Source organism: Choloepus didactylus, chromosome 5 (assembly GCF_015220235.1).
Source record: "Choloepus didactylus isolate mChoDid1 chromosome 5, mChoDid1.pri, whole genome shotgun sequence".
NCBI lineage: Eukaryota > Metazoa > Chordata > Mammalia > Pilosa > Megalonychidae > Choloepus > Choloepus didactylus.
In genome coordinates this window covers 131,689,758-131,712,001 of record NC_051311.1, presented here as the reverse complement: position 1 = coordinate 131,712,001, position 22,244 = coordinate 131,689,758, and the positions used below count along the sequence as shown (strand labels likewise).

The window sequence follows — 22,244 nt, the reverse complement described above, 5'->3', positions numbered from 1 at the left end:
CCTAGCCTCACCCCTCCAGTAGAGTTTTCATTCCTGTCAGCCCTTCTCAACACTCTCACCCCCTCTGGGCTGCCTTCCCAGCCATGCAGCCTCTTGCTGCCTCCTTGGCTTTGTCATGAAATGCATAGGAAGTGGCCTTCCCTGGCTTTCTCTGCTTCCTCCTCATTCCCTCATGCTCAAACACCCTGTGGTCACACTCCTCTTCCCACCTCTTGTGGGTAGGAAGTGATCTAGTCATCACTTTTCCTTAGATGTATCATCTTTGTAAACTTCACAGCATCAGACACACTTTTTCCTTGGATTTCCTGATACAGTGGTTTTGCTTCTTTGTAATCTCTACAAGTAGCTTTTCCACATCTCTGATACTCCCTCCCCCACCCCATACCTCTTCTTACTGCTCTCTGTGTTTTTCCTTCATCTCCCATCTTTATGGTTCCCTCTCCCTCCTGTGCCTACCTTAACAATTTCATCCACTTCCAAAACTTAAATAAGGCACGAAGTTATCTCAATCTTTGACCTTTTCCCAGAGGTCTAGTTTTCTTTTTTTCTGACTGCCTGTAAACATCTCCTACAGGGTGTCTTACCAGTACAAGAACATCAACCGTCGGAACCCAGATTCATTGGTGTCATCAGAACCAGCTCCTGCTTCTACCATTTCTGACCCATTCAATGGCATCCCCAGCCTCTCAAACACCCATAGTCTCTTTGGCTCTCAAGACCTATAGATCCTATTTTTGCATCTTCTCTTGGTATCTACCAAGTTATATTTATGTTGTTATGGAGCGTAACCTGTCACTTCAGAGTAAGGTGTTTGTCTTTTCATCTTTGCTTTCCATTTGGTGCCCAGCACAATGCCTTATGCAAAGGAGGGCCTCACTTTTGTTGAATGAATGATTGACAATTAAATGTTTTAATGCTTTCCCTGGACTTCAAGCACCATTGAACATATCTTCCATGCTTAGTTCTCTTAATATTTTTATTCTTAACCAACCAAGCACCAAAATAAAAGTTTATACACAGACCCTCGACCATGGCACTTCTGTTCTTTCCCAGGAAGAATAATTAGTTAAGGGTGTGTGGGCTGAGAGGCATTCATTTCACCTTCCTCCTTGAGAGCCAGACAATGCATAGCGCTATTATGTTTTTACGGCAATTTTAGATAACTTACATCTCCCTTTATACATTGATTTTTCTTCTTTTTCTCCTCTTTATTTTTTAACCAGGTTTTCAAAAGGGAAACTTATCACTATGACATAAGATGCTATTGATAGAACACCACTATGATTCAGCTATTGCCCTGCCCAGCAGAGTGTGGCCACTCTCTGCACAGCCGTGTAATACATATTAGTTACACAGACAGCAGAGAAGCCTTTCCCATCCATATGCATGTGCGTGGCCCGTGGAAGTTAATAATGCCATATATCACATGCACATAGAATGCAAAATGTACTTCGGAATGACAGCAGCCTCCTATAAAATGAGTATTGGCTTACTGTTAGAAGATCCCAGGGAAAGATTTTTGTCCTTTCATATCTACTGTTTACTGAATTATTTGTCTGTCTCTGTGTGTCCCAATATCCCAGACCCTCTGTCTGCTTTTTGTTGTTGTTGTTAGCATGTGCCCCCCTCTCCAGCTACCTTATGCCACTTCAGCCATATGGATAACAAAAGAACCCCTTTGGAGAAATGAAAGATAGCAATTACACATTGGTATTCATGATACAGGAGTCACACTGACATCCTTGGGGAGTTTAACAATGAATATCCAACATTAATTGCCACAGTAACTGCATGTCTGACATGGCTGAAATGTTATATACACCAGTTTTCCATATTAAAATTATTTGCCACTAAAAGATTTTAAAAAGAATGATCATAAAATTATATTGCTGTTTAGAATGACCAATTTTTTTTGTTCATAAGAAAAATCCTGGGGTGCTCAAATGACGATGTGGCTACATTGTCTTAAGAATCAGGATACCAGGAGTTGAAAGCACAATTTTATCACTGATTTGCTTGGCAATTATGGCAAGATGAGTGCTTTCCAATACTTATGAAAGGCAAATAAAATATATTGACATCCCTGATAGGTCTATGGAACTGAATAAAAAGGTATAATGGATATGGTGCTCCTTAATCTTTAGGAGAAAAATATCCTCCCTCTTATGTTTGTACCTAATCATAGGTAGGATTTTCAGTCAGTAATAGAAACATTCCAGGAACTCTAGGGCATGTTTTCCTTTTTAAAGAATGTACGTCATTTTTTAAAGTGAACCCTACTTGCCATCAAGTTTTCTTGTTTTAATCGGTATGCAAATCATCAGAATATAGAAGCCAGATTTTCTTATGTGCATTCACAGTTCTTTTTTCCTGGACTACCTTACACTTACTGGGTGTCACACATTGGGAGAACTTCACACTAAGCTCCCTGGCAATGCCCATCACTGGGAAGCTGAGTCCACACTGCTGGGTAAGCAGGGAGCCCTCCTCTCTGACAGTGCCACGTCAGCGGGCCATGCTTGCTCTGGGCTGTGGGAGCTGCGTGTGCAGAAATGAATGATTGTTCAGCCTTCTCTCCTTTTTTAAAAGGAACTGAGTTGAAGAAAGTCAGTGTACTCACCCATGACATCCAAATTTCAACCTCGATGAGGTTCTAACTAGAGATCCATTTTTGCCTGTATTCTGACAAAATGAGTACATGATGAAGTTGAAGCCTACCTCAAGTCTGAAAAAAAAAATTGAACTGAATGATTGATGGGTATTTTGCCCACCTTTCAAAGTAAGGTGGTGATGTAAATGAATATCTTTATCAATTACAACTACTTCATATGGCTTGCTCATTGTTTTCATATTAAATGTTTTATATAATTTTCCAGTTTTACTAGAGCAAGTGATTGTTTACTAAGCATTAACCAAGTAAAAGATAATATAGTACACATGCAATTATTATTTCATACTTTTGGAAACTGAACTTTGGATTCTCTAATTGTTCAATTTGTTTTAAAAATGAACTCTCTGAATTCCACCACCACCACCCCCTTTTTTCCTATTTCCTTTAAAGTATTTATGTCTCTCTAATGCTTTATGTTCCTATAGCATTTGAGGCTGGAAACTGTACCATCAGAGGGAGGTTCTTGCCCAGACTCCTCCTTTATTCTGAATCTTTAAAGAAATCATGGTGTAAAGCAACTCCAGAAAAGGGGGCATTAGTTGGCTCTTTTTTTTTTTTTTCCTTTCCTTTTTAATTTTCTCTCTCCTTTTCTTTCTTTCATCCATCACCCCATCCACAATTAAAGCAAGATGATGAAGTGACGACTGTTCAGGTTAAAGAGCAAGACCAGAACGTCCTGGTGCTGAAGAAAGTGCAGCGCTGTGGCCCAACCCCCACATCCGGGAGTGCGGAGAGCGATTGGAGGTGAGTTTTCTCCCTGCGGCCCCCGGCGGCACGCGCTGCGACCCCCCACCCCCATCCCCACCCCGCCTGCCTTCCCTTCTCTTGCTCCATCTCTCCTGCTCTCTCTGCCTCCTCTTCCCTCCCCCCCTCTTTTCTCTCCGCCTCTCGTGCGAGCGAGCGTTCAAGCTGACTGCAGAGCTCTTAGCAGCTAGATGGACTCGGTTCCCAGTGAAAGGACAGAGATGGCAAGATCTTTTAGCATTTAGGGGATGCCTTTGTCAGTAGCTGCGCACAATGGGCAGCTCCCGGCTGAGGGTCTTGGACCCTCACTTAGAGAGGAAGGATTCCGCGGCGCTCTCGGACCGAGAGCTCCCGGTGCCCACCTTCGACGTGCCTTATTTTAAATACATTGACGAGGAGGATGAGGATGACGAGTGGAGCAGCCGATCGCAGTCTTCCACCGAGGATGACTCAGTGGACTCTCTGCTCTCTGACAGATACGTGGTTGTGTCCGGGACCCCGGAGAAGATTCTGGAGCACCTTTTGAATGACTTGCACCTGGAAGAAGTCCAGGACAAAGAAACAGGTAAGGCACCGGTGTCTCCTGCTTCCAGACTCGCCTCTGCAGAAGACCTTGTCAGGATCTTTAGATGCAAGGCTCCCACTCTTAGCCCAAACCGGGCAGGAGGAAATAGCATATGCTTTGTGTGCCTCCCCCTTTGCCTTGTGTGATTTTGTTTTAATGGAGTAAATGGACACATGTGGATCCCAAGCAGCTGCCTGGGAAGTAGCTGTACAACAGAAATGATATGAAGGCAGTTCTTTCTTTGGCAAATTTTACCCAATCTCACCTAAAGGCAGTTGGCCAGAGGCCAACATTCAATATTCTAGTGTTCAATGTGAAGAAATACAAGGGGTGAAAGGTTAGGAAGCGTTCACCTGGCATGTAGGAAGTGCTGAGCTGGGGGAATTGCCTCCCTGCTGAAATGTCAACAATTAATAAAACTGTTCAGCAGCTACACGCTTAGCAGCAACTTCTGCCTTTTTCCAAGTGGTTTACAAATTGCCAGCTCAGAGCAAGCCCTGTGTGCAGAATATAATACTCATAGCTTTTCAGACCAGAAATTTTAAGTCCCTGAAGCCTTATTGATCAGTCTTCTTGTCCTTTTCTATTTGATCTGTGTGCAAAATACCTGCTTACCTTTTTCATCCACTCACTCTCAGAACACTGTTATTGCATTTACAAAATGACTTACCCATACTTCCTTTATTGCAGCGTACATGCTCTCTTAACCAGAATTTGTAATTCGTTCCACCCCGGAGCAATTTTTCCAGTAAATAGGCCTCTAGCTGTAGCCTGAATTCTGCAGCTTGAACCCCTGGCTAAAATGCACTTCTTCTTGCCACCATAGCACCAGAGATGCTCACAGTTTGCAGTACATTGACTACATCAATAAAAGGCAGTTGTAGGTTGTATTGGGTCAGGGTAACCCCTTAGGTTTTTTATCATGCAGGAGGGTTGTGAGATGACAGCCTAGGTAGGAGCACAAGTTTCCTTGCCTCCCAGTCGTTTGTCTGAATGTAGTTATGTCTGGGACTGTGCTGCATTATAAAGGGCATTAAGAGAAACAAGGATGTGGGGAAATATGTAAATGGTTATATAAATGGTTGTTTTTAAAAAGTAGCAAAATGACCCAAGCATGTATCCTACATGATGTGTGGCTTTGAAGTCAAATAAATACCTTATTTTGCATATACTGGAGAAAAAAATATCACTAGTTGTCATCTATGTGCATATGCATATATGAAACAAGCTAAAAGAAAAGTATTCTCTTGGCACTCGGTGGGTCGTTTTTGTATGCCTACAGATTAATATTTTGTGCATCTGAGCACTATTCCCATGTTCTGCTTCATCAGATCTAATCATCCTGGACCTGGGCATAATTTTCCATGTGCTGATTCCCAGACTGCCTTACACAGGTGGTTCAGACTAGATTACAGGCAAGTCATCTGTCATGGAAAGGACACCTTTAAATGTTGAAAGAGGTTGGGGGCTGGGGGGGTGATTGCTTTCTTTTTTTATTAACCAATTCTATAACACTATTGTTAAAGCCAATAGTAGACCCAAATTGATATCTTTTTTACTTTCTTTCTAATTGTCACTAGTTTGTTTTCTTTTTACCTGTGGGAGAAATGGCCCAGGTGCTCATTAACCTGTCCCAGCTATGTAACAGTGGGAGTAAAACATCACCCGCAGTACTATTTCTAATACCCAGAGTTGCCTGCTCTAGGGAAACGGCAATATGCATGGTGCCCAGTCACTTTCACTCCCTCTTCCTTCTCAATTATATCAACCCTGGGATCAAATCTGCTCCTTCAGCCACTGGGCTCTGCAGGGCACAGAGAAGCTCAGAGATGTGACCCTCACCACACCCCCCAAAGCAGGGCAGGTGGGGGCCAGTCGGGGTCAGCCTCACCTGATTGCCGCTCATTTCCTTAAATGAGGAAGACATGGGTGAAATTTTAGATTTTTGTGGGGACATTTGAGGAAGAATTTGGTACCTCCTTTTCCTCCAATCAAAGGTGATTTTCCTGGGGGAAAACAGTCATCTCAGGAGAGTGATTCATGTGCGCCTAATAGGGACGTCTAAGTGGAAGTCATATGTAGTTCCTCAAAACATCGAGAGCAGCACTGGAAGGAAATAGAAAAGCTCCCGTGTTTTTTTGTGTGTGTGTGTGTGAGAAAATTAAAAGATTCAGTTGCAAATCAAGGAAAAAATGTTTATTTTTTTCTAGTTTGAATACAAAATAAATCTGATATTTAAAGGCATTGAGGCCCCTTGTCACGGATGGAGTGAATTCTAGTTCTTTATCTTGGTCAGGATAGCAACCTTCATTATAAAAGGCCTGTGTGTGCAAGAGCCGAATAGAGTCGCAGAAACCATATGGAAGACAGATGGAGGAAAATGAGAAGGGGCTGCAATAAAAGTCGGCAGCAGCGTTTTTATGTTCTTGGGCACCCCTGTTAGGGAGCTGGAGCCATGTTGGGCCAGGCGGAGCCATATGGTGGTCCTCCACGAGGTCCTGGATGGCAAGCGGGAGAACGGCGAGGTGGCAGGGAAAAATGGCCCTGGAGGCTGACATGAGCCTGTCCTGGAGGGTCACAGGCCTACATTCCTGTCCCACCGGAAGAGGGGAGGATGACTGAGCAAGAGATGCCAGTCATTTCCCATGTCTTTCCCACGAAAGTCACTTAGTCGTAAAAATGTAGGTGCAGGGCCCTATGCTAACATAGGACAAGTTGAAGTGATTAGTAATTGATGTTAATATGTGAATGGAGTAAATGAAATAGGAAGGAAAATGCCAGGAGTATGAAGGGCTACTGAGATAATTTAATGCATTTTTGTTGCTACCTCAATGAGGTATAGAATAGAAAATAACTGAACAATTCATATGGTATTCTATCACCAAATCAAGCTGATTTTTAAAAATGAAAATCATTTTAGTAAGATGCTTAAGAGCAGCTTTACTAATTTTCCTGAATGATTTGATCCATGCAGCACCTACCATACTTATTTTCACAATCCCCCTCAAATGTATCTTTCCTCTCTTGTAGTGCTTGACACAAGGAGTCATCAAGTGAATATCTGTGGAATGAATGAATGGACATGTGAATCAACTTTTTTTTTTTTTAACTCTTAAATAGAAAACAAATGGAAAATGCTGATAGGTAGTGAAAAAAACAAACATCCAACCAAGCATGTGGGTCTTCATTTGCAGTGAGCTTTGAAATCTTCATTAGTCTATGCTACTCTTCCTTTGGTTTACTAAATTACAATAACACACCCCAGGAGCAAGTAGCCATGAAGTTTAGTGTAATCAATATTTTTGAACATTTCTCCCTTTATTTCATTACCCTTCATTATTTGAAATGGAAAATCTATTTGAATCTAGTAACTCAATATTTGTGAGCACGGAAAATGGTTGAAGCTGTTTTTAAAGATTTCCTTTTTCTGTCAAAGTTCAGGTTCTGACTTGAAACATTTGGAATGTTAGAGAAGAATCAAGCAGTTTTCTGCAGTCTTATCTTGCATCTCTCCAGAAATAGGACAGACATCATTGGGCATTCCCAGGCTGGGAGAATTACAAGGAAAACAAGAAAAATAGAAGGGCTTGTGGGTAGAGGAGCTAGAGGGATAGAGGAGTGAGCTGTGCCCCTGCCTTGGTCTAGAGTGGCTGCTGCTCCTATTTAACCCTTTCCCCTCCCTAGAAAAAAAAGTGTGTTTTTCTTTGAGATGCTTCTGCTGGGAATAATGATCTCTGTTTCAAAGCTGAGGGAGATAACTGCACCAGATGGATTATGTAGAGAAAGACCTTCTCACTGATTTTTCTTTCTAAATCTGTGTTCTGATGGGTCTACCACAGGGAAAACACAAAAGGAAATATGTTATTTGCTTCCCTCTTTCTTGTTATTTCTCCCAATTCCCTCATCTTTATTCTTGTCTCATCTGTTTGAAGAAAAGTCACTTATTTTCAAAGGTTTCCAAGTAAACCAGGCAAACAGAGAGGACAGATGGTTGGAATATGTAAAGGCAGATGAAGCCTCCCATCTGATCCTCATTAGGGCTGACCTGATTTCTTCAAGGTGTGATGATTGATTTACTTCATGAGGTTACCATTCAGCATCTTCTGTTAAAGTGTACTCAGTGTGGAAATGTCTGCTCAGTCTGCTCCAGTCGTTTCATGGACGTCTCAGTGTTGGTGGTACACTTCAGCAGCACATAGGTTTAGCATGTTATTGAGAAAGTGTATCCCTTGCTATCCTAAAGAGGCAACAACCTCTGTGAAAGTGGCTGATTTATATTATAGGAGTGCCTCACCTGATAAAGTCCAATAGTTCTCGAGTGGCTCTTTTAGAGCCCTGCATTGACAGAACTTGAGTAAAGCTAGGACAAGTACCTCATTTTTAATGAACTTTTTGATCTTCTCCCAGCCAACACTAAGCCCATAATAAGCACATGAGAAATTTTTGTTGTGGAGGAAAAGAAAATTAAGGTTGTTTTTTTTTTTTTCCTGATCATTGGAAAAGTTGAATACAACTTAGATGAAGGTCTTCCTTGATTAACATGCCTTTGGGGATTTCTGGAAAAGTGTTGGGTACCTCTGTTCCAGGTGTCCTCTCCCAGCTCGCCAGACCATAATCCTACAGCAGCATGACTCTTGCAGGACTAAAACTTTTCGAAGGTAGTCAAACAGTTTTTTCAGATAGTGTTAAGTCTCTCCATGATTTTGTACAATTGAAATGCCATATGAAATTATCTTGTATTTATAGTTTTTCTCTTGATAAAATTCTTTTTGTTTTTATAACAGACCAGTTCCTAGCCTTGGCTGCAAACTAGCAGCACCTGGGGCACTTTAAAAAAAAATACCAACGCCTGGGACACACCCCTGGAGATTCTGATTCAGAATCTGGTCAGAAGCTCCCCAAGTGATACTAGTAGGCAGCAAGGTTTGAGAACCTGTGAAATAGAACATTCTTTGTCTCACATGCTTTTTTAAAAAAAGATATTTTCTAGGTTTCTGATGGTAATAAATATATATTTTCTTCTGAGAGTTAGGGGCAACATTTCCCCTCTCCTCCACCTCCCCTCTTACTTTCTATCCAATGCTTTATGAACCTCAACTTCATGTCTCCTAGTCCCTGCAGCCTGAAAAGTTCAAAATTCAAAACTTATATAGCTGGTCCACTGAAGTGGTTTGGGAAAAAGGAAACAATCATAGAGTACAGAGGTACTGGACACACAGCTCTCTGATTTCTCAACTCTTGGAATGAGGAAGTGATGGTATAATGAACAAAATCCATTTGGATTTTTGCAAGGGTTCTAGCTTACAAAAATCTCCAGGCAATTCTTATGTCTCACAGCCAAGACTGCTTGCTTCTGTTAAGAAATAATATATTTTAAGGAAGGAGAACATGGACATAGGAATGCTACTAAATGAGATTCTCATGCTACAAAAAATGAGATTCTAAAGCCAGACCTGGGCTCCATTAATAAACCAGCCTGTGACCTTGAGCAAATCATAAAGTAGATGGCCTCTGAAGTGACTTCCATCACTAAAACTCTTTGATTCAAAAGGCTCTCCATCAGCTTCTTGTTTTTTCAAAATATGCCACAGAACCATAGAATTCTAGATCTAGAAGAGACCCTAGAGTTCATATAGAGAACCTCCGGAATCTTGTAGTCATTTTGTTGAAATTAGCATCACTTAGCCATTACACAAGAAGTTAGGATATTTGGTCTAACTTCATGTTGCTTTATATTACTGCTACATTTCCTTAGCCTCAGAGAAGTTAGAATGTTGATGTGTTATTAAGCTTGGAATCCAAGGCTCAGTGGCCATAGCTGGGTATGGTTTAAGTGTATTTGTACATAGCCTTGTCGATTGGGAAACTTTTTAAGTTCCTTTGAGAAATTAGGCTATAACATTTCCAAAGAATAGTTTTGATTTATCACCTAGTAGTAAAATCCATTTGCAGAGTTTTATTACCAAGTCATTTTGGGATATTCAGAAGCAGTTTGTTGCAGGAGAAAAGCAGTAGTTTTTTCCCTCAGTGGTGAAATATTATGTTATACTAGTCATTCCCCTGTAATTTCTTTGCTTTTTACTTTACTCACTGCTTCTGTAATAAAATGTAACAGTGCATTTTTAATTCTTCAAATCATATTTGCACCTGAAAGAATACCTTAAAAGAATTTAATTCTTTCATTCCACAAATATTTTGTGACCCCCTACTATGTGCCAGGTTCTGTTCTAGATGCTGGGGATGCAGCTGTGAACAAAATAGATAAACTCCTTATCTTCATTCCACTTTTGTTCTAGTGAAGGGAGATAGGCAATTAAAAAAAATGAATAGGAAAAAATGTACATTAAATGATGGGTGCTAAATAACCAATATCATTACAGCACTAGTTTAGAATAACTATGTGCATGTGTTTTAAAAAATAAAGAAGCTGGGGGATATTTTAATTTATTTAAACTGTTACAAGAATTAACATGAAACTTCTAATCATACTCAACAAATTTGGAACCAAAGGAAATAGACTGAATTGAAATAAAAAGCGGTGAAAGAGATTTAAAGTAGGTGTAGGTGTCCCCTGTTGGTACTAGCTACTGCTAGAAGTCATGGAATCTCTATCCCGGGAAATGTTTGATCAGGATATCAGCATTTTACCATCTTGAACTGTGAAAATAGCTTTCTCAGAGACAAATAGCTGGTCTAGGTTGCCATTTGAGGTCTTTTTCAGCTTTATGAAACTGTCACTTTTAAATATTAGGTTAATTTTGTTTGCATGTGTGCTAATAAAAACAATCAACAAAAGACTAAATGCTTCGATTAGCACAAACTCCAGCCACCCTGGCTGTGCCTCAGATGCCATGAAGGGCACCACTGTTGAGCGAGGGTTTGTTTTCCCAGATAAAGCAGAGACTTGAAACAGCTGTCCACAACTGACAATAAAAATCCCCAAACGGTGTCAAGAGAGAACTAGGGGTAAAAGTGCTCAAGTTAGGATGTGGTTTCTGCTCTGTTCCATATTCTTTCTAATCTGGTTTTGGTTTGGTTTGGTTTGGTTTATTTGGCAGGTCCTGATTACTAATATGGAAAATAGAATGTATTTGCCAAGTGTAATTAAACATTGGGAAACTTTATAAATCAACGCTGACAAAATGATGAGATAATCAGAATTGGATAGAAGTGTTCTTTTCAGCTGCCTCATTTATAAAACAGAGGACTAGCCCATATGACCTTTGATGCCCCTTTCCGGCCTGAGAGCTGGGATTCAAAGATTGCTAGACACCAATTCATTTTTCCAGACTTCCTCTCCATTAGATGGATCCTTGTGAAAGATAATTATCCCCATTTAATAGGCATAGAAGCTGAGGTAGAAGTTAATTAAACTGCTTCAGTGATAAAGTGAGTGAACATTTGTATCTGAAAATGAACCCAGATAGATTATAGCTTTATCCCAATGATCATTTTTTGTCTAGAGACTAGAATCATGGAAGAAAGGCATAATTGCAGTAAAAACCTGCCAGTCAACTCTAGCGCTGAACCTCAAATCAGGTGCTTAGGTGGCCGCTTAAGAGCTATCTACTCTCCAGCACAAAGACCTGCTTTTTGGTTTCCAGCTGTGAGCAGGATGGCCACTGGGTGAGCTGACAACTTCAAGGCGGTTAGAAAAGAAAGAGAAGTCCTGGTTCCAGTAGACGCTGTATCAGACCATTCAAGTGAAAAGTGTCTAAAACTCAGATTTTGACTGTAGATTTTATTGAGGTGTTCATCTTCTGTACTAATCTATTCACACCACCTTGAACATGCGATATTATGTATGATAACAAGGGAATTGATGCTTTTACACTGCCAGGAGATTGTGGGTTAATTAATACCCTTGTTGGTAATGAAGCAAGGTGAAATGATGTGAGACAGAGCTGAAGCATAAGGTCATTAACATACACTAATTAATAATGGGAATGTGGAGGTTTTCATTACAACATACCCGATGGGCAAAGGAAGATGTTTCATGGATAGGGATGTAATAAGTAGGATTATAGGATACTTTTCAGGGAAACAATCCCCATTTAGAATGAGAATGCTCTGCTGGAATGCATTTTGAAAAATTGTGTCATTTTCATGTTTACTACACATACTCTATCTTGAGCTTGTAATTTATAATCTGCATTTTCATTTCAATATTACAGGTCATTTCAGCATGAGAAGTTATAAAAGGGTTACAATTTTCCACTGAGATTAAAATTTTATAGAAATTTAGAATTTTTTATTCAATAGTTGCCCAATATTTAGTGAACTGAGGAAAAATATGAATACTTTCCTTAAACTCTTAATTTTATGATTAGATTTAAGTTTTCCACCCTTGTTTATTTTGTGTCCACTGTTATAATTTACTGTAATATGTGCATATGGGTGTGTGTGTGTGTGTGTGTGTGTGTGTGTGTGTAGCATGAAAGTAGAAAATAAAACATTTGGGTAATTAAAACTATGGTGTTTGATTACAGAGAACTATCATTTACAATTGGTTTACCAAGTGTGGCTTTTAACATTAAAAGGTGACTCTTTTACAGAAGGTTTTATAAAGGGAGAGTACAAGTTTAGAGCCCACTGGAAATAGACTAAAATTTTGTAGGGTTATGGAAATTAATTTTTAGAGGTCTGAAAATAGGAAACGGAAAATGGAGTACATGAGGGAAAGAATCAACCTCAGAAATTAGACCCTGAACATCCTGACTGTAAGAACTGTGAAACACTTGAGCATCTTAACAAGAGTTTATAGACTTTCTTCTTTAAATACTTATAAGGGAAATGGCAACCAGTTTCTGACATGTTTGAGTGAAGGCCTTGTGCTAGAGGCTGGAGGGGAGACAAGGATCTTTACAAGTTTCTTCACACTTCGTCCTAAATGAAATACACAGGTAACTGCTTGTTTCTGTCAAGTCAGTCCTGGTGCTGATATCTTCAATTCCTGAAGCACAAGGTTTCTCTGTGTGAATTGCGGCCGGTGTGGAAGACAGAAATGCATTGCCTCTCTCTTTTATTACATTTGCACACATTATTTGCTTCACCTGAAAAGCTCTCCCTCCTACTTCAGATACCCAACTTGACACTCATCTTTTCAGATAGACTTCCAAGAAGAACAAGAACCTGAATTATTTCTTTATTTGTAGTTCAGTAATTTTCTAATTTTCTAGAATGGCTAAAAGGTGACTTGTTACAAATAATAAAATATTCTGGTATTCTGAGTGTTGCCATGAACATGCACATGAATTGTCAATTTTCAAAGAATCAGAATATATAAAATTAGAATCTATTTTTGAATACAAAATATAAGGGACTTGTTCAATAAGTCCCACATTTCATGAAGAAACATGAATAATTATGTTCCTCAGTTTCATTATTATATGAATAAGATACTGGCTTAAATCTTTGACCTAGAATGAAGGTTGCTTTTGAAACATAAATCTTCAGTATACTTGTATTTTTTCTCATAGAAATAAATTTGAGACAGATAATTTTCTCTTTATAGTCTCTCTCCCTAACATATACCCTTTAAGGTTGGAGACTGCAACTTTTATTTCTTTTCTATTGGTAGGTCTTTGGAAAAATAATTTCTACACACAGAATTTCTCAGTTGGTTTGGTAGTAACTAGTATTTTTGTTCTTTTAAAAGACATACGCTGTTCTAAATCTTAGAAATTTTTAAAACTACAATATTTGCTTAGTTGTGGGTCTCTTGGCAAACTTAATATTATACTTCAGTAGATTCACATGTGGATTTGTCAGTGTTCACCTCTGCTTCCAGAAACCTGTTTAAATGTGTTAAGTCAGGCAAGCAATTTTGGAGCAGCAAATTGAAAGGAACAGCGGATCAGCAGATACTGAAATTTATGGAGACAGGATATTGTGTCAATAGCGAGTGTGACAAAGTAGTAATTTTAGCAAAACGATAGTTTCACTGTAACATCAGCAACTGAAATTACTTGAAACTGTTTAAGACAATGTCTCAAAGGTTGAAAACTCTCTGTCTGCCTCTCCCTGTCCCTCTCTCTCTCTCTCTCTCTCTCTCTCTCTCTCTCTCTCTCTCTCTCTCTCTCTCTCTGTCTCAGAGATCTTGCATCTTCTCCCCAGACAACTGATGGGTTTAAAATGAGATCATCAGATGTCCTTGTCTGAATTTTAAAATGCTTGTGACATGACCCTCAAGAAAAATTTAACGTTCTATCAGAAAAATAAAAATATAAATAACTCTTTCTGTGTAAGTGTGTCAACTTCAGATAGTTTTACAAATGTGATGAAGGAATATCAGTTGATAGCAATTTGTTGATTATAATCACTGCATGTTAATCTCTCACAGCATGTTTCAAATTATTGCTTCATTTAAAAAATGCAATGCCACAGAATTGCTGTAATTGACAAGCACACTTGTAAAAGGGATATTCTTTGAGTGGGAGAATTTTTGCCTTTAACATACCTGTAAATGAGCTTTTCCTCTTTTCTCTTTGCAGTCTTTGTCATTAAAACCTCCCCCTCCCATTTCCCATTATCCTCATTTTCTGCCCTTGGGGCTTTCTTGCTCTACAATTGAAACCATTCTTTTCATTCTGTTGGCAGTTTTTTGCCTTGCACCTAAGGCTGCTGCTTGGCTGGCAGTCATTCCCCCAAATCTCAGAAATAAATATGGAATTAGAATCATTAAATATGGAGTGCACAGAAAGTATGAAAACTAAACAAAAATATCCCAAAATAGCTTGACATAACTGAATAGTGATGGAAAATAGTTTTTGGAGCAATACTGCCTCTTTACTGCTTCAGACCCAGCATACTCATCTGTACTCAGCATACCGTATACTTGGTGAATCTTTTAATTTTCACAAATTTTAATCCTTTAAAAGAGCTTCACTTACTTTGAAGATGAAAACTACAAGTTAAGTTTGTCCATTGCATACCTTGCTGGAGATTTCAACTCAAATTCTCAGTCTAAAAATGAATACAGTTTTAGGTGATTGGAAGTGTCTACCAGGACCCACAAGAGAATTTCCAGTTTTAAAGGATCTGCTATTTTCCTTATTACATCCTTTTCAATGTTCATTAAACGTACCTGTTCTGAAGAGATTTACATAGTACTTAGAGTAGACTAGGGTTTCCACCTAAATTTCTTTGCTGTCTTACTTGATATCACATTTTTTGCTTTGTCTACCAGTCTTAGAGATACCTTAAATCTAGTGCCATGTCAACTGTTCCATTAAGAAACAAAAAAGAACAGGGTGAAGACTTCCTCATCCTAATTTTGGGTCTTCTCCCTGAAATAGTTGTCTCATGTCTCAGTTTGGTTTGATCTGAAATTGATGGCATCGCAAGCCATTCCATTTACCACCGATGACTTCAGTAGAACAACCTTAGCAAGCGCAAATCCTGCCAACACTGATTGGCATAGCATGCATATCTCAAAATTGTTATAGCAATTTATACTATCTGACAGCCTCCTCGGGAGGGTGTTCTTTTTTTTTTTTTTTTTTTTTAAATGTGCTCAGCTAACGTGTCTTCATCAGCACAATCTAGAAATCCACAGTAGTGAGAGCAGAATAATTGACAATAGTTATCATTTTAAAATAACCGTCCTAAATCTTTTTTGTTAAGGAGGTTATATGTTATATATAAATTTTAAAAGGCCTCTCTCTCCTTCAAGACACTTTTCCTATTTCTGTTAATTGAGAAACTTGAGAACCAGATCACATTTAGAGTGCGTAGGCATTATTTGTGATTAGGTATGTCTGCATATAACAGAAAAACGGAAAGACAGTGACTTAAACGAGAAGCATATTTATATAAGCATAGAAATGTGCAGTCCAGAGCTGGTAAGGCAACTCTGAAGTCAGCTGAGACTCCTTTCAGCTCCTTGCTCCAATGCCTAGTGTATGACGTTCGTCTAGCAGATCAGATGGATGTCAGCATAACAGTCATCACATCCTGCTGTTCCATCTTGGTGGATGGAGGTGTCAAGAAGGATGGAGAAAGTCAAGAGAACACCTGACCATCTTCAGGAGATTTCCCAGAAGTACCACACGCTACTTCTGTTTGTATCTTGTAGACAAAAACCTCTTCTCATGGCCACATCAAGCTGCAAGTGAGGGTGGGAAATGTATTGTTTTGTTTTGTTGTGTTTTAATAACTGAGAAGAAATATGCCCAGTGAAAGTCAAGGTTGATTCCTAAAGAAAGGGAGAATGGCATGGAGTTTTTAAACAGATGGAAGCTTAGGTGAATTTGTTTGATACATTAGATCTGAGGCCATAATTATATTTTGTTTCTTCAAAATACTATAAATATACTCTGATTTAAAGCACTGGATAATCATTTGTTTAAATCCTATGAAGTAGTTTGGATTAGCTCTGATGTTCTCTTCAACAAGTAAATATTTAGAATAATCTCATATATTCTAAGCATGCAGGGTTTACTTAGCTTTACAGATTTACTTTCCTATGTCTGATTTGAGCCATTGAATTCATGTTTGAGAACTCTCTATCTTTCACTCTACAATTCTATATTTCATATATTAAGACTTGAAAGAAGTTTTTTTTTTTTTTTAATAATGACACAAATTAAATTTGTTTAGGAGTAGCTTATAGTGTATCATTAAATGTAATGTAATGTAATATATTATATTCTTGGTGATTTTTTGGAATTCAGATGTGCCCTTTACAGATCTGGTAACATGGGCCACGTCACCATTTATCATGTGATTTCAGTGGTAAGAGAAAGGCCCAAGGGTATTCTTAAGTATGTTTGAACAGTATATTTGTTTTAAAACAAAACTGTTGGGGCCATTTGAGACAAAGGAGGATGTATGAGTATCTTTCGCCTGAAGGCAATAATATCTTGTCCAATGGCAATTGGTACATGTTTTACGACCTGTTTACCCAGGTGTTAGATCGATTGGCACAGAGGATAACTGAGGTGAGGTTCAGCCAAGACTTTGACATGAAAGTCCATTCTTTGATATGGGAAAGAGGGAACAAAATAGAAAGTGACTAGTGATTTTCACTATCTGTCATGTTGCATATGAAGAAGTTTAGAAGGAAAAGAAGAATTTTATAATTTAGTCTTTTTTTTTTTAGTTTCTGCTATGACATTTAAATTTTTAGAATTGTAAGTATGTATAGCTGGCCATTAAAATGTCTTAAAAGGATTATGAGTTTATGAACTGTCTTTATCCTTCCAGGTGGTTGTCAGTTGTTCCTATAGGAAAAGCGAAGTGGCTGCATCTCATGTATCTATTAGCTTTGGCTTGGTATTACAAAACAAAAACAAAATAAAATTTCAGTAGGAATAAAAAGCAGAACTCCTACTGCTGCATGCTCAACATATAGATGGAAAACAACTTTATAGAGGCAACTTTGGTGATATAAAGCCAATATAAAAGTCCTGGTTCCTGCATCTATGCCACTTCTCCCTTTCTAAACCTAGGGATTCCATGACTTTCCTGTGTTTCCTCCCTTACCCTTCATGCTCCTCCCCAGTGTGGACTGTCTGGGTCTACACTCAGAAGAGCATAGTGCAGCAGAAGAGCCACAGAATTGGGGCTCAGCTGGCCTTGGGATCCAGGCCCCTTCTGCCATTACCTTGCCTGGAAGCCGCCCATGGTTACTTATCTTACTAATCTCAGCCTCGGGTCCATCATCTGGAAATGGGGTGATAAGACCTACCTCTTATAGTGGATAGTGCAGATCCTGTGAATAAAGCTTAGTGCCAGCAGACAGTACATTGTCAGTAAAGGGTGGCTGTTATGGTTATTTTCAAATAGAGCAGCTGCTGTCATTTTCCCTTCCTTCCTTTCTTCATGGCCCACCAAAGCCACCACTATCTGCCTGGTGCCTGGGAAGGAGTAGGTAGTTCAAAGCAAATTTTGTGGTCTCTAGGGCTCAAAATGTGTGCTGGACGGTGGTAGTGGTTAGAGATTGTGGAGTGGAGGCCTGCTCAGACGCTTGGATGAGTGAAAGACTCATCAGCCGGGGACCCATATAGTTTCTTACATAATTCTTTATCTCACCAATCAAATTCAACAACCTGTAAAGACTGTAATCTTACAACTTTATATTCTCCATGGAGCGGAGAGCATGGTGTTTAACCTTGGTCATAGATGCTTGGGAAACAGTTGCCAGCTAGACCCATCTTCATGACCCTAAACCACAAGTCTCCCTTTCACCTGTGTGAGAAAGACAGGAGCTATGGCATTGAAAAGAACTCTGATATGCCAGAAACGAGAGCACAGAGGCATGCCTGCTGTCAGTCACTGGTTAATGTAGAGGCAATTCCTTAAAATCAATTGTCTTATATAGGAACTTTTCAGTTTGTGTAAGATCTTATGTTGCATTATTTAGCAAGAGCCTTACTTGTGTTTACTTTAAGTAAGTTTTGTCGAGTATCTCTTTAATATATCTAGCTATCATGCGAATTCTTAGCTTCAAAAGTGGCATTCCTGGTCTAATCACATGGGTCCTTAAAATTGGAAACTTTTCCTGGCTGTGGTCAGAGAGAGAGAGATGACTATGCAAGAATCATCTGAAAGATGCCACATTGCTGGCTTTGAAGATGGAGGAAGGAGGCCATGAGCCACGGAATGTGAGCAGCCTCTAGCAGCTGGAAAAGGCAAAGCAAGGGATTTTCCCCTAGAACCTCCAGAATGGCACACAGCCCTGCCAATGCCTTGATTCTAGCCTAGTGGGAGCAGCGTCAGGACTCTAAGCTACGTCATAACCATAAGCTAATAAATTTGACTTTTGAAGCCAAAAAAAAAAGGTGGCATTCAACTATCCACTGCTAAACTTTGAAGAAAATAACTTTTCTCTAGAAATTCTAGAATTTCTGTTAACCAGAAAGAAAAGAAAAAGAAAATTTTACTATTCTGAAGTTCAGTGCTAATGATTTACAATGACCAGAAAAAAATAACATTCAGAATGATGGTGTATTTCAAATTTGAAAGAAAGCTGATAATGCAGATTCTTCTTGCTACTTGATAATAAATATACTACATCCCATCCTAAGTTGATCCAAGTTCTAGAGTTACTATTAATTTCTAAAAATAACCATGGCCTAGGCCTCTAATAGGATTTTAGGTTTAAGTTAACTTTTCTTTGTTTCATGAAATTTTGGAATCGTTAATTGACAAGCACATAGGAACACAGTTTGTATCTTAAGACAGAATGCATCATGTGCTATTGATCATATGAGCATGTAGAACTCAGAGAGGTCAATTATGTTAGACTAAGTGAGTCTTAGAACTGGACATTCATTTTTGTTGGTAGTTGCTGGCAGATTGGTATTGAAAGCCTCATACCCATAACAATTCCCACGTTCTAATCTATACTTTTAAACAAAATGATATTTGCAGCATTGATCATGAGGAACCTTTTCCTCCCAGCTCATTTGTTGAGAGCAACTGCTGCTACTGATCAATGAGCTGTACAACTGTGAGAATAGTCTTTGGGGAAAAGCAGTGTGATACATAACGTGAGAGCTGATTATCAGAATATCCTTATTTCTTTATAGTCTGATTAGTGTACGTCCCCACCATTTACCAGGGGGCTTCTCTCCAAGGCCATCAGACCAGGGACCATCCACTCACCAAAGCCAATGACCTTTGAAGCTCAGTCTGCTGAACCTCCTTCCAGCAGCATTTGACACCCAAGATCTGCTCTCTCCTGTTGGCATCTAGTACCTTTGTGTCTCCCAATTCTCCTACTTCTCTGCTTCTCCCTCTTTGCCCTTCCTTAACTCGCCTCTCTCCTACAATTGCCCAAACCAAGTGAGAATTCGTGTTGGTCTAAGCTGTCCTCTTTGTTTAGAGGCTCTTATAATCATAGCTCCAGCCCTTTTTGGCAAGCTCTGGTCTTTGATTTTTTCACCTGATATTTTCACTTAGAGCAACCTAGGGAAACCAAGCTCAACGTATTTAAACCTAAACTCATCCTCCGTTTTCTTATTCTTCCCTTATGCAAATTGATTTGCCCACAGCAGCAAGCTTCATCTGCGTCTCTCCTCGCCTTGAAAACCTCCATCCATTTCCCATTTCCTATGGAATGGACCCCAGCCTCCTTAGTCTAGCACTTAAAGGCCCTCTAGGATTTGACTCCAACCTGCTTTTCTAGCTTTAGTTTTCAGTTCCGTTACTATTTCGCAATGATAGCCTAGACCATTTGCCATGGCCCCAGGTTGTTACTATGCATGAGTGAAGTCAGCCTGACCAGAACGGTGATAACTGGAAAATGCATCCAGTTTGGAAAGGACAACTGTTACCCTGCTTTAAACCATTGCCATATGAGGTGTAGTCTGGTGTTGCCAGATCTTCTGATTTTACAAGAAAGAAATGAAATCTTCTGATTATATTGTCATTTAACAGAAATCATCTTTAAAGGCTAGACAAAACCTGCAGGCCATAGATTGGTGACTCGGCCATAGACACACCCATGCCACTCCTTTGCTCACTTTTACTTCACCTCTTTCTCCTCCAGTTCTTCTTGGAAGCTCAGAGGTCACCCTATACTCCACCAGTTTGGTGAAGCATCCCCTGGCAACACCAGCACATTGGTGTTTCCCCCCTCCCTTCAGCTCCTGTGACATTTGTGGACGGTGCTACTCGTTTGACGTGTTACCTTATTTAGTTCATTTCAAGGAGTACATACTGCAGCCCCTAACTGGTTATGAACATGAGGGCACGGACGTCTCCTTTGCTTCCCTGTATCTTGACACCCAATCCCTTAACAAACGCCTCATCAGCACAGAGTCAGTTCTCAACTTGCAATGTTTGTTGGTTGATTGGTACTTGGAGAATTGGGACAGGTTCTAAATAATTTTATTTTATGAAAATCAATGACGGGTAGTACTTATTGAGTGCCTAGCATATGCCAGGTACCCTGCCAGTTGTTTACATATATATCTTATTTAATCCTCACTACAGCTCTGCTAAGTGTGGATGATGTCCACTTTTCAGGTGAATTAATGTGGGCCCAGAGATGTGGGTATGCCTAAAACAACCCAGCCAGAAACCAGCTCTGATTCCATTTGCCGCCTTTACATTGTTTCTTGGGCTTCCCAGCTGGGCATGGCAGATACACACATGGGCCACTAATGGATTAGAATTGTGCCAATGTACTGAGAGCCATTGTACTGATTGGGGCCAGGACAGAGGAGCTCGCAAGGCCTGTTGCCTTGTTACCCCCAGGGTGACCTTCAGATGTGACCTCTTCTCTGTGTGCCAAGGCGCGGAGAAGGTGGGCGAGTGCTATGTTCATTACTCCAGTCTCCTCCTAGTGGAAATCTTAAAAGGCAACATGTAGAATTATATGTTTGGTAGCTAAGAAAATAATACTGGTGGCATTCATAGGATTCCTTCCCCAAAAAAGAATGATGGGATTCCAAAACCAAATTTTACATGTTAAAATAAAAATGAATTTCATTATTTGAAGAGTGCCACCCAAGTCCTGTGTATATTAAATTCCTGTCATAAAAGGGGTGACTTTTAAAATTTGATGTATAAATGACATTAAATAAATAAGCATTTCTTGTGCAAAAAAAAAAAATAAAATCTACAACAAAACCAGATCTTATTATTTGGTACTTTTATAATGGCTAAGCAGCTATCTGTGGTGAAATTGTACAAATATGTAGAAATTGAGTGAATTTTTTTAAAAGCTGTGTAGGAAAGCTGCATTTGAGGTTATCAATATCTCTTTCAGAAATTAAAAATTCACTGACACAGAAACATTGCTTTTAATGGAGTTGCACTTGTATTCTATGATTCAAACATGAACACTGAAAAAATATGCATTTATACTTAATCAGATTACATGGTACACTTTGGCACCATTTCTCAAAAACTAATGTGAATTGTAACATTATGAAGCCAGAAAAGGCTCCTTGAAATAAAGGCTAAGTAGAATATTTTTAAGAATGCCTTAAATTCCATTGCATCTGAAATAGAAATATAGGTGAAACAAAACTATACTTCAGGGAATATGAGTTAGTGCAGAAATGTTAAATATTCACATTACCATACTTAGATTAAATGACTACTATAGGCAGTTGCCTATCGGAACTCTTTTCATTTGCTTTCATGGTAATTCACTTTAACAGATGAGTGGTTTCATTATTGCAGTACGTTTTGCTTATAAGTGTTGAAAAAATAACTAAAGTAGATTTCTGTAATTTTTCCTAAATAACCCAATACTCCTTATGATTTCTAGACTTCAGAGATTTTTTGCTTTAAAACAAAATTAAGTTT

The 22,244-nt window shown here is 39.2% G+C and overlaps 1 protein-coding gene across 5 annotated transcripts in view; it reads left to right on the top strand.

The window, feature by feature from the left end:
- Positions 1 to 22,244, top strand: part of RAPGEF5 (Rap guanine nucleotide exchange factor 5) — a 271,773-nt gene that overhangs the window by 188,597 nt on the left and 60,932 nt on the right. For all 5 annotated transcript variants that reach the window (XM_037836879.1, XM_037836878.1, XM_037836876.1 and 2 more), the window contains exons 10-11: positions 3,297 to 3,415; positions 3,892 to 3,980. In XM_037836879.1, the coding sequence (XP_037692807.1) occupies positions 3,297 to 3,415; positions 3,892 to 3,980 (208 nt within the window). The remainder of the gene's footprint in view (positions 1 to 3,296; positions 3,416 to 3,891; positions 3,981 to 22,244) is intronic.